Source organism: Sphaeramia orbicularis, chromosome 12 (genome assembly GCF_902148855.1).
Source record: "Sphaeramia orbicularis chromosome 12, fSphaOr1.1, whole genome shotgun sequence".
Classification (NCBI taxonomy): Eukaryota; Metazoa; Chordata; class Actinopteri; order Kurtiformes; family Apogonidae; genus Sphaeramia; species Sphaeramia orbicularis.
This window is the reverse complement of record NC_043968.1, coordinates 63,604,617-63,618,356: the sequence shown is the minus strand read 5'-3', so window position 1 is coordinate 63,618,356 and position 13,740 is coordinate 63,604,617. Positions and strand designations below refer to the sequence as shown.

Sequence of the window (13,740 nt, the reverse complement as noted above, 5' to 3'; positions counted from 1 at the left end):
TGAATCAATGTTGTAGAAGATGACGGTGTTTCCACCTTCACTACGGAGCCGCTGAACGTCCAAAAGGGTCATATCTGATGGCCATGAAAAGATGAAAAATTGGATTTTATGTAAATTATTCACATGTATTGTTAGGATTAATTGATCTACAGGTATTAATAATTTAAGATCAGTTGATAATTTTGGTCAGCAGTGGATGTTTGGGTCTTTATGGGTTGAAGTGTGTGTGTATATATATATATATATATATATATATATATATATATATATATATATATATATATATATAAACACCCTTTGAAAAGCTGCAAAAAGTTGGAAAAAAAAAATGAGTATGAACATGTCGACATGTCTGTGCCTACAACGTAAATCCGATTCAGAGAAAACATAAGACTGGAGTTATGCACAAATGGCATACGCATATCTATGGATTTTAGTGTGTATTAGCAATGACACTGTGTCTCTTTGTCTCATTGTTCCTTTTCTTTTCCCGTCCATTAGTTTCCATTGTGTCGGCCTCCCATCGTCTCTGTCTCCGGGTCTCATCAGCTTCCATTGTTAATACAATGCTTGCAGTGATGTAACAAAGTTTTTGTTCAACATAGCGGGTTTTATAGTCACATGCTGTATATCCTGTCCTTTTACAATAGAGATTTTCTTTAATTCCTTCAGCCTGACTGTCTTGATCACAGCCCTATAGTTTTCCTTTGGCATCGGAGAACAGTGCAGGCTCTGTGGAAACAGACTTAAGATGAAATATCAGACTCATTCATTAGCATACAGATTAGGATACTGAGCTCTGTCATTGTTTGAACATTGAAGCAATTCAGTGCCCAAAGCCAAATCTCTTTTCTAATCCATTTTAAAGAGTGGAGTGATCAGGAGTCAACAACACAAAGACTAAATCACCTGCTGGTGACTTTAAATCAAACTCTTTAATATAAATGACCTGCCGTTTTATTTCAGCTTCATGTACACTCACATTTCACATATTGTGTATGCACAATCAACCCAGTTAAACTGTGTACATGATACTCCATGTTTGTATGCATCACTACCCTAATTCAAATGCAGCAGTGTTATTGTTTACGAAGGTGCTAGCTCAGTAAATTTAGTTAATACACAACTTTACTTACTCAGTACTGCTGTAACTGACCTTTCAATATCAATGCACACACACTTGTCCAGAGAGTGAAAGTAGTAAACTGGCTTTTAGACAGATTTACAGTCCGTAAACTTTCAATCGCTGGTTTATGCACTGCCGAATGTTTTTGCTGAGACTCCTAAATGGAAGAGAGAGTAAAAGGACAGGCACAGATGAGAAGAAGGTGTGTGGATGGGGGTGCTGTGTGTGTACACTGAGCAGGACTGAAAATGAAGAAGCACAGTCCTTCAAGTGGCCTCTTGAGGCTGGTTCCAAAAGCAGGTTGATCTCCATAGACCCAACTTTACAGCAGAAATAAATATATTTAAAGCACATAAAGAGTTTTGTTCTCTATGGCTAATTTCCCTCTTCACAACATCAATGGAGGGTGAATTTTTACAGAAATCAGCAGTTTATGGTGAGTTATATTAACTCTTTAAGTGCCAGACAGTTAAGGGGCTAATAAGCCTTAAAAGTGCCACAGAATTTGGCCGTTTTTCAGTATTTCGCGTCGTTTTTATAATATTTGAAGAATCCTGCAGAAAACCGCTCGGTAACATCCGACCGATTGCTGATTAGATTCAAAACGCACCAGACGAAGCCGATTCATTATTGATCGTAATTTGCATAATTTATAATAATAATAATGATAATAATAATAATAATCATCTTTATTTATATAGCACTTTTCATACATTAAAAACTGTAGCACAAAGTGCTTTACATATCAGTTTAAAAATCAGTACCGCCCCCCACCCACTCACCCACACACACACACACACACACACACACACACACACACACATATACATGCAAACCCACAAGCTCACACATACTTAAGAAGACTGACTGAGCACGGGTAGACCAGAACAAAAATGTACAAGTAAAACATCAATTTAGGAGGCGCTGTCTCAGGGAGCCATCCGCACCAGGATGCAGCCGCCGACCCCGGCGACCAGGCACCAGCAACACAGCCCCGCATCCCAACTAGTGGGAGAGGGCCAACTGGGACCCCCACCCACCAGAAAGGAGCGGACCCCAGTGAGAGAAGGCGCCACAGCCCTCGGAGTCCACAGCCGCCCCCCAGCATGGAGGGCTCTCTCTGATGAAACACCGGAGAATAAGAAACATTAAAAAGATATAGAAATATTATTCGGTCACGTGACCTCAAATTCCCGTCTGCTTGGTCTCAAAAGGGGGACACAGAAAGAATGTCATCGAAATGTGAGAAAGAAATGGGGGTGGATGGTTTGTTTGTACACAAATGTGGCGTGTTCTCCAAAGCCGATCTGATTGGCCCGTGGCACTTTACAGGTTGTTTTCGTAAAGCCGATTTAATCGGCCCATGGCACTGAAAGTGTTAAGCTTTAAAGTTCAGCATAATTAAAGCTATGACACATGGGTGCTGTTCACGTGGACCTTGACTCATCATTTGGTGTTTTTGGAGTCTAGCTTTCAGACCTTTTTATTGAATTAAACTCACTTTTCTATGAAAAATCAGTTTAGTGCAGAATTATGGATCACCTTAAACAAGAGACACACATTTGTATACATGATTACATTTTCAAAGCTTAAGATCTTATATTTTGACAAGATCAGGCCGTGATGGAACGTTTGTCTTGTCATGAATCTTGAGAGAATATTTATACAATGACTCTAGAGGCCTTAGGGTTGATTTACAAGCCTGCGACCTTCAGCCTGTGATCTTCAGTTTCTCATTTCCTGAAGATAAATAAAATTATGATAACTTATTGTGGGCGGTATATTTAATTTTTTGCCCAGAGAAATTTCCACTTTTTACAGTTAACACATAAATGTGGTAAAGTAAATAGCGCTCCCATGGCCCTTTCATTAGAACATACATTAATAAATTATATGACAACATAAGACCATCAGTAGCATAGTTCCATGACTTTTAGCAGAACTTTATAAGAATACCTGATCTGTTAACATGATTTAGCAAACTTATCTGAAATGAATTCACTATGATGACTGACTGAATACTGCTGTAATGAAGAAAAAATGTTTTATTTGCCTCAGCATAAGCATAACACAAAACTATAGATGGCATACACATACTTACTTAGGTAAATGCGCTGTTTACCGTTTTCTCACTGCATTGTCATTTTCCCATTAATGCTAAATACACACATGTAACTGAAAATGAAAGACTGACCTTACCACCAAAACACATGGGACCTGAAGCTTGTTATACTTCTCAAAGAAATAAGAAAGCAGGGCGTTTTTGGCACTCCGGCATTTTACGATGACCCTGTTTGTAGAATTATTTATGCTTTTGTGCTTTTGCTGCTGTCACAAACTTGGATCCCTGCTGGTCAGAGGGTTTTATTAAAGCTTCATTGTTTCCATAAAGGGCCATATTCCACCACTTTTGCACATTATCAGTCTTCTGTGGCCTACAAGGTGATTCATGTAGTCAAAGAACCCAATCCTTCACTATGTAATTTGGGTTACCTCAGCTCGGTCTCATAAACTAAGATGACCAGACACGACATCTGATCTAATATGAAATTAATTCACCACTGTTGTCAGCATTCATAAGTCTGTGAAAAAGGTCAACTAATTTTCATTAGTATCTTTAAACATTATGTGATGTTGACATTATTGTTATCAATCACAGATGTGTTAACATCTGATATTACTTGATGGCATTTATAACACAACGGTGCAGTAGTTCGGTCAGTTCCCATGACTCCCCAGTTTCACCTTGTCTACATATGATTACTTCTGATATTAACCCATAAAGACCCAGTGCTACTTTTGTGGTAGTTCCCAAATACATTTCTCTCTAGATTTCACATTTTTTAAGTAATTATAATATAAAATCTTTGTACTTTGTGTTTTTTGAGTGAAAATCACATATTTTCCTATACTTAATTTACTGATCATGTAGATCTTCATTAAAGCTCTGATTAAAGTTGAAGGTTATTATATCAGAAACAGAGAAAACTAAATAAAAGGTGATTTTCTCATCAAATATATCCTTAATTGAACATAAAACAAGTGTCTCCACCCACTGTAATTAATCAAAGTCCATGGGTTTTACTGGTGAATCAATCTTGTAGAAGATGACAGTGTTTCCATGTTCACTACGGAGCCTCTGAACATCCAAATGGGTCATATCTTATGACTATGAAAAGGGGTAAAACTGCATTTTACACCAATTACTTAGATGGATTGATAGGATTAGTGGATCAACATTTATTAGACATTTTTTATCAGTAGATGATTTTGGCCACCAGTGGATGTTTGGGTCTTTATGTGTTAAAATCCAAAATGGTGATGACCACTAATCCACGAACCAGTGGTCAATGTCACAGTGGCAATGTTCATTTTTATCCAATCTGTGGTGTACATGTGTCAAGAAAACTGAATACCCCTGGAGAGACCAGTGAAAATAACTGGTTCTGAGGTCTTTTGCTGCTGTTTTATTGAACTTTTAAGTTCTCTATTTTTCTATTGTTGCTTCAGTTTTACATTTCCAGCTGATTAGATTTTGATCAGTTAATTATGTAGTGCCAACAGGAATCAAAAAAAACTTCTAAAACTGGCATTTTCCTGCTCTCATTGTCTGAATTCCACTGTTTGGATTATATCGGATTGCCCTTGTGGCCTGACTTTCTCCCCTCTTTTTAATTTCTGTGTTTTATCTTTATTTCTTCTCTCCAGGCCTGAGCAGCAGGTCACTAATGCACGCCAGTGCTTGTCACTTTTTCCTCTTCCCTCCTCTATTCTAAGTCTATTCCCCAAACATGTCGTGTTCCCCTCTGGGCCTCAGCAGGAGGTGTTGTCATCTACGACACTGCATGTTTTGTCCTCATGTAAAATGTCTTCTTCTCTACTTTCATCTTTCCCTATCCTCCCTTCCTTCTCTCTTCTTTCCCTACAGAGTTCTTCTACTTTGAAAATCATTGCCTGTTTGTCATCCTCTCCGATGTCCCCTCAAAACCTGTACAGGAGGTCTTGTCAGCTTCTCTTGGAGTCTGTCTGGAACCCCTGGTACCAGCCTTTAATAGAATCTTTGTTTCTGTGTATGAGAGAGGATCTGGTGGATTTAAACAGAAAGTGTGTTGTACTTTTTTCTTTTCTTTTCTTTTCTTTACTCTTTTCTTTTGTTAATAGAGATAGAGATGTTTTGGGGACAGAATAAATAATACCTGACCTGGAATAAACAAACACTGGAGACAATGTTAGGTTAGAGTTGTGGAGAAACAGCAAAAGAGACTAAGGGCCTGATTTTCTAAGATCGCAAGTAACGGAGGCAAATTTGCCTGCTCGTGCTAAAAAAATCCATGTGCTGTTGATTTGTGTGTCACGAGTGATCAACTAAGATTGCCTGCACAAATGACAACAGGTGCAAGTCTTGGAGACTGTCCTGCTTAAATGAGGATTTTGTGTGCACTACTGGTTATCATGGAGACAGTATGCTGGAAAAACTGCTCTGGGATACACCAGGACAAATGGCAACAGTGCGCTGGAATGATTCAGATGCATGGAAATGTAACGTTGTGAGGAGTTTTGTCACAGAAGGTATTGCATGACTCCTCCTTGTGACTGGCCCCAAATCATCCCCTAGTTCATCTAGAAGTTCTAAAATGGCATTGCTGAGCAGTGGCGCTGGATTCATTTTAGAGGTGTGTGTGTGTGTGTGTGTGTGTGTGTGGGGAGGGGGTGAATGACTGTCAGGCACACATAATTTTGTCACACTGTAGCCTAATGTTGATGCGTATTTTTAATCACAATCATCAGATCAAGTGGAAATCTTTGCTACAAGAGTCCTGTAAAGTGTGGGGGGGGGGGGCATACATCTCAATTATTTTTTCTTCCGTCATTCCAAAAATGTTGAGGTGAGCAGAAAGGATTGGTTCTCTGTGTTGCCTTTGGTTGTGCCCATGCTGCCTCTGCCACAACAACTGCAGCCAGTTTTGCGCAGAGCTGTGCCAGTTAAAACCTACCTGTCAGACGTGCTAAATATAGACGCAAAATCAGCCACTGCAGTCAGTTTCCGGTTTGGTAAATCACATTGTGCACTCTAAATATGTATTTGCATGTACTCCTCCCAATAATTTTTCACATTCTGGCAGAAATGCCCATATTGCATATTCATCAAGGCAAACACATTAAATGGGTTGTGTGAGCTATTTTGCCCATTTGAGAGGTGCAACCCTCAGTGTGTCCTGTTAGTAGATAAGCTTCAATGTGTTTTTGCATGCGCAGTCAAGTTTGCACACGTTTTTACATGCACAAACTCTTGGTAAATCAAGCCCTAAGAGACTAAACTAAAACAACAATAAAATCTGATTTCAAGGGGAGTGTTAACTGAAGCCGTGGACAGGGAAACCACAGGCATACAATGAAAGGTCTAACCAAAGTCCAAACCAAATATTTTGTCACATATGTGTACATTTGGTTCGCTTAATTTCACTTTCACAATACTTTTTTGGTAGCAGACCTGTGTCCATAACTTCTTCTGAATTGTATTAGAAATCTGTCTTCTTTTTTGTTTTTTTTAGGAGTATAAACACACTCAGGATCCCCATCAACCCCCCCTCACTTGTTGTTGGCCAGGACCATGCATGGATGGATGGATGGATGGATGGATGGATGGATTCCCATTAGCTATTAGCACTATAACGACTATATTTCTTGGAGTCCACACAAAAACAAGCAAAAGATTCACACATTATTGGCAACCACTGACAAAAAAACCAACACTGCAATATGTAGTTCATACACCAAATAATAAATCTCATGTTTTTATGATGATAGCCTTGCATAGCATTCTGTAATTAGTCCAAAAGTCTGATCTATCCAAAAACCGTTACCACACCATACATGAGCCTGACCTTCACTCACTTTGATGTGAATTCATGCCACCCTGTTTGCTGAGACCAAAGAACCTGCTGTGCAGTCCACTCTGTGGTCTAGTGGAGGTTTCACACCTGCAAATTGGGATGAAATTCTGAAAGTCTGGTCAAAATGATGTATGTGTGAAAGAAGCCTGAGATGCCTACTGAGTTGTGTCTGATTGTAGAGAGGCAACTTGTAAAAAAATGTACTGAATATTTTTACATACTGTACTGTACATACAGAATGTTATGTAAAGATATTTCAAGATTAAACAAACATTAAATGAGTCATTGTGGTGAAATTTTAACTCATTAAATGTGTTACTTTTGCTTCCATTAAAAATATTCAAGAACTAGAAAAGCACTCGGAGAGTGCAGATCTCCACTAAGGCAGATCAGTGCCTCCCCCCCGCCAATCACCACCAAAATTTAATCATTTGTTCCTTGCGCCAGTATCAACATTTCCTGAAATTTTCATCCAAATCCGTCCATAACTTTTTGAGTTATCTTGCACACGGACAGACAGACAGACAGACAGACCAATGCCGGCAAAAACATAACCTCCTTGGCAGAGGTAATGATGAACCATGAGCTCCTGCCCAAAAGCAAGTAGTTTTCTATTGTTTATGCTCTTTACTCTTTCATTGTGCAGAATGATATCTGCAGAGTTTGAGGGTTGTATTTTTACATTTAACCGTCCATCCATTATCTTCCGCTTTATCTGGGGCCGGGTCGCAGGGGTAACAGTCTAAGCAGGGATGCCCAGACTTTCCTCTCCCCAGACACCTCCTCCAGCTCTTCCGGGGGGACCCCGAGGTGTTCCCAGGCCAGCAGAGAGACATAGTCTCTCCAGCGTGTCCTGGGTCTTCCCCGAGGTCTCCTCCTGGCAGGACATGCCCGGAACACCTCCCCAGGGAGGCATCCAGGAGGCATCCGAAACAGATGCCCGAGCCACCTCAGCTGGCCCCTCTCGACGCAAAGGAGCAGCGACTCTACTCCGAGCTCCTCCCTGGTGACTGAGCTCCTCACCCTATCTCTAAGGGTGTGCCCAGCCACCCTGCGGCGGAAGCTCATTTCGACCGCTTGTATCCGGGATCTTGTCCTTTCGGTCATGACCCAAAGCTCATGACCATAGGTGAGGGTAGGAACGTAGACTGACCGGTAAATCGAGAGCTTCGCCTCTCGGCTCAGCTCCTTCTTCACCACAACAGACCGGTACAACAACCACATCACTGCATACGCTGCACCGATCCGTCTGTCAATCTCACGCTCCATCCTTCCCTCACTCGTGAACAAGACCCCAAGATACTTAAACTCCTCCACTTGGGGCAGGGGCTCCCCACCTACCTGGAGAGGGCAAACCACCTTTTTCCGGTGGAGAACCATGCCCTCGGATTTGGAGGTGCTGATCCTCATCCCGCTCGCTTCACACTCAGCTGCAAACTGCCCCAGGGCATGCTGAAGGTCCAGGCTTGATGAGACCAACAGGACAACATACTCCGCAAAAAGCAGAGATGAAATCCTGTGGTCCCCAAACTAGACCCCCTCCGGCCCCTGGCTGCGCCTAGAAATTCTGTCCATAAAAATTATGAAGAGAACCAGTGACAAAGGGCAGCCCTGCCGGAGTCTAACATGCACCTGGAACAGGTCTGACTTACTGCCGGCAATGCAAACCAGGCTCCTGCTTCAGTCATACAAGGACCGGACTGCCCTTAACAGAGGGTCCCGGACCCCATACTCCCGAAGCACCCCCCACAGGATATCACGAGGGACACGGTCAAACACCTTCTCCAAATCCACAAAATACATGTGGACTGGTTGGGCAAACTCCCATGAACCCTCGAGTACCCGATGGAGGGTATAGTCCAGTGTTCCGCGACCAGGATGAAAACCGCATTGTTCCTCCTGGATCCGAGGTTCAACTATCGGTCAGATCTTCCTCTCCAGCACCCTGGAATAGACTTTCCCCGGGAGGCTGAGGAGTGTGATCCCCCTGTAGTTGGAGCACATCCTCCAGTCCCCCTTCTTAAAAAAGGGGACCACCACCCCGGTCTGCCAATCCAGAGGTACTGTCCCCGACTGCCACGCGATGTTACAGAGAAGTTTTTGCCTCCACAACCACTCGGGCTGCAGCACGCTTGGCCTTCCGGTACCCATCAGCTGCCTCCGGAGTCCCACAAGCCAACAAGGCTCGATAAGACTCCTTCTTCAGCTTGATGGCATCCCTTACTTCCAGGGTCCACCACCGGGTTCGGGGATTGCCGCCACGACAGGCACCGGAGACCCTGCGGCCACAGCTCCGAGCAGCCGCTTTGACAATGGAGGTGGAGAACATGGTCCACTCGGACTCAATGTCCCCAACCCTCCCCCAGGATCTAGGAGAAGCTCTCCCGGAGGTGAGAGTTAAAGACCGCGCTGACATTGGGCTCTGCCGGATGTTCCCATCAGACCCTCACAACACATTTGGGCCTGCCGAGTCTGTCCGGCTTCCTCCTCTGTCAGCGGATCCAACTCACCACCAGGTGGTGATCGGTTGACAGCTCTGCCCCTCTCTTCACCCGAGTGTCCAAAACACACGGCCGGAGGTCTGATGACACGACAACGAAGTCGATCATCGACCTCCGACCTAGGGTGTCCTGGTGCCAAGTGCACTTATGGACATCCCTGTGTTTGAACATGGTGTTCGTTATGGACAAACTGTGACTAGCACAGAAGTCCAATAACAAAACACCACTCGGGTTCAGATCAGGGAGGCCGTTCTTCCCCACCACCCCCCTCCAGGTCTCACTGTCATTGCCCACGTGAGCGTTGAAGTCGCCCAGGAGAACTATGGAGTACCCAGTCGGAGTGCCATCCAGCACCCCTCCCAGGAACTCCAAGAAGGCCAGGTACTCTGCACTGCTGTTCAGCCCATAGGCCGAGACAACAGTGAGGCACCTGTCCCTGACCCGAAGGTGCAGGGACGCGACCCTCTCGTTCACCGGGGTGAACTCCAACACATGGCAGCTGAGCTGAGGGGCTATAAGCAAGCCCACGCCAGCCCGCCGCCTCTCACCGCGGGTAACGCCAGAGAAGTGGAGAGTCCAGCCCCTCTCAAGGGGTTGGGTTCCAGAGCCCAAGCTGTGTGTGACAGTAAAATGTGTATTTGTTAGTCACCAAAAATCCAAACAGAGCGGGCAGACCAGCCAGTAGTGCTGGCTGGTGTGCAAATTTTATGGGATGACCTGAAACTATGAGTGCAAGAGTTAAAAGTGAACTTGTGGAAACATGTAGTGGCCCATGGTTAAAGTTTTAAAACTTTACAGATGGAAAAAAATTGATTTAAAGCTTTATCTATGGGCAAAGAGAAGATTCAATGTTAAATGTCAATGTAATGTTTTCATTGACCTGCAGAGTATGTCTTTCCATACCTTAAAACATGACAGAAAGGGGTCATTCAGTTTATAAACTTTTCTTCTTTTTCTGTAAAATCTAGGTTTCAAGCAAACTTTGCTCTGTTTAGCTTTCATACTTACAGTAAGAGTGGCTGGTCAAATAACATTGAGAGCAGAAAAAAAAAATGTTTCAAAGCTGAGTGATTTGGAATGGATTAAAATATCTGAAATGTGGCTTCTGTATATCCCCTGGGGTTGAGATGCACAGCTGTTACTGCACAAAATCATATTTCGTCTTTTCAAAGCTGTCAAGGACATTTGTGAACATGGTTGGATTTAAGCAAAATCATTATGGAAGTAACAGAGGAAGTGCTGGACAGTTTCCACTAAAGTGTGTGTGTGTGTGTGTGTGTGTGTGTGTGTGTGTGTGTGTGTGTGTGTGTGTGTGTGTGTGTGTGCATGTGCGTGTACTATACTTTTACATATAAAGCGGACTTGAATAGAATTCAATTTGGGAAAAAACGTTTTTTTTTTTACTATGTATAAAATATAAAGGTATTTATTTATATATTAATAATATCTCCAGGTTTACATGGTCAATCACTGTCAAACAAATCCTTTTTTTTTATAATGCTTCAATCACCATGGAGGGTTAAAGGGTTAAAGTTCAAATGTTTCTCAAGGCGTCCACAACAAACTGTAGACTTAGACACTGCAGATTTAGTGTTGAAGTGTAAACTGGTCAGCAAGGAAATAGTTAATGCTACTGTAATAGTTAGAAAACCTCCTCCAACATCTTAAAAAAATTGTGTCCTTACATGATACTGTTTGTAAAACTTTCTTTCATATAAGAATCACAAGTTGGAATACATCATAGTTATATTAGTTATGAATGATAATTGAGTTCTATTTCATTACTGATGGTTTTACAAAACAGAAAACTTGACACATTTGTGTAAACAACCAAATTATAAAGGTTAACTGAATTATTCCAAGAGGTTATTGATATTTAGTTTGTGGTATAACTTCAACAGAAGTTTCACTGAAACTGAAGAAATATAAAAGGAAATATACTTCTGAAAAATCTCACAATGTAAATGTGAGATACTTGAAATTATCATCTTTACTGTCATTAATGGCTATATACAGCAGGAACCATATACAGTTGCAGAAAAAATTATTAGACCACCCTTGTTTTCTTCAATTTCTTGTTCATTTTAATGCCTCGTACAACTAAAGGTACATTTGTTCGGACAAATATAATGATAACAATGAAAATCGGTCATAAGAGTTTAATTTCAGAGCTGATATCTATCCTTTTTCCATGTTTTCTTGATAGTAACCAAAATCACTTCAGTTCTTATATCAATATCTATGGCAAGTGCCATGCAGGACAACTGACACAATTAGTACCAGGGGTGTCAAACACTCAGTCCACAGGCCAAATCCAGCCCGCCAAAGGTACCAATCCAGCCGGTGGGGTGAAAGTGCTAAAATTACACTGAAGATATTAACAGTCAAGGGTGTCACAATTCTACATACAGACCAATGTGATCTCAAGTAAAATAATGGGATAATAACCTATAAATAATGACAACTACAAAATAATGTGGAAAAAAAAACAAAAACAAAAAACATTACACTATTAAAATATTTGCATGAACAAACTATCATTTCACAATAAAATACAAATAAATACATAAATAAAAGTAAATACAATCAACCTGAAATGTGCAACTTTAACAATATTCTGCCTATTCCTAAATGTTTTGTGTATTTGTAGATTCACTGTGATATGTAAACTGTGATAATAATAAGCTGAGATCAAATATTGTAGAAAATGTTCTTATTTTAGTCCCAAATTTTAAAATTTTAATAGCATTCTGCCTATTACCAAATGTTTGTGCAACATTGTTCTGTTGACAACTGTTCTGTTGATACAAAACAGGGTAGACCTAGAGCTACCAGGCCAACATGTCATCAGTGTGTCAGTGTCATGTTCAGAAGTATGTATCTTGTAAGCAACCAAAATGGTGGACATTTATGATCAGAGACACAGAAAAATGCATCTTCAAAGACCAATACATTGACTTACATTTACAGACGGCTGCATTTCCTTGTCTTCCATCCATCTTCTTCTGCTTGATCTGGGTCCGAGATGCAGACGCTGAAAAAAAAAAAGGAACAAGAAAGTTGTAGATGAAATCACATTGTACTTGAGCTTTGACAATATTAAAAAAATATGAAATCCAACTGACCTCATGACCTGGACCTGTAGTGGGTCTGCAGCCCTATCGTCAGGTCCTGACTGGACATGACACCTGTGACACCAGGTCTGCATCTGGACCGGTCCTGTTCATATGGTTTCTCTCCCCTGGTCTGTCACAAAATTTATGAACAAAATGAACAAATGAGCCAAAATATAGAGAAAATGACCAACAAAAATACACACAAATGACAAAGATACTCCATAAAATGAACAGCAATTTCCAAATGAATCAATTAAATGTGTCATTTGTCCGATTAAGGGGTTCCACAGCTTTGACCTGGTCTGTTCTGGGTCAGCAAGAAAGTTGAAGATGAAATCACATTGTACTTGAGCTTTGACAATATTGAAAGAAAAAAAAAAATTAAATCCAACTGAAGACATGACCTGCACTGATCACATGGTTCATGTCATCCGGTCCTGGTCCGTGTCTGATCTGCATCTGGACTTGTCCTGTTCCTGGGGTCTCTCTCCTCTTATCTGGTAAAAAAAAAAAAAAAAAAAAAAAAGAACAAAATGAACAAATGACCCAAAAAAATCTAGACAATCATCAACAAAAATACACAATAATGGGATATATAATGTTACCTGTCTATAAACTCAATTTATTCATTATTACTTAGCTGTATCAGCAGTTATCTATGTAGTGTGTGTGTGTTTGTGTGTGTGTGTGTCAGAGTGTGTGTGTATGTGTATTTTTTTAATGCAGTGGTGGTTGATCTTCTGCTCCCTCAGCGCAATCACTCATCTACCTCATCCTTGGATTTTCCTTAATAAAAGGCTCCATCGTTCAGTGTTACCAAAGGCTCTTTTCAGTTGCATACGTCACTGTACTTTGCTGGTGATTAATAGCTGCAACATCACCAAGTCAATGTTGCAAAATGAAACTCTCAATATTTAATATATCCTAAAAACAAAACAGTTTCCCCTGGGATGAGCTGTGTGTGTGTGTGGGGGGGGCAACGACAAGACTTGGATCTTTTGTTCATCGTACAAACTGTCTTTGAACTTCAGAGCTCATGACAAAAGCCTTTGCTCTTTAAGTTTAATACAATGCAAATTAGAAAGATGCACTACAAAATGGAT

At 41.2% G+C, this 13,740-nt stretch overlaps 1 protein-coding gene across 1 annotated transcript in view; it reads left to right on the top strand.

Annotated features, from left to right (window-relative positions):
- The first annotated feature begins 9,843 nt into the window (after window positions 1–9,843).
- The window catches only part of LOC115429122 (uncharacterized), a 35,412-nt gene continuing 31,515 nt past the window's right edge, over window positions 9,844–13,740 (top strand). The window contains exon 1 of the mRNA XM_030148374.1: window positions 9,844–9,902. Coding sequence (XP_030004234.1) covers window positions 9,844–9,902 — 59 coding nt within the window. The remainder of the gene's footprint in view (window positions 9,903–13,740) is intronic.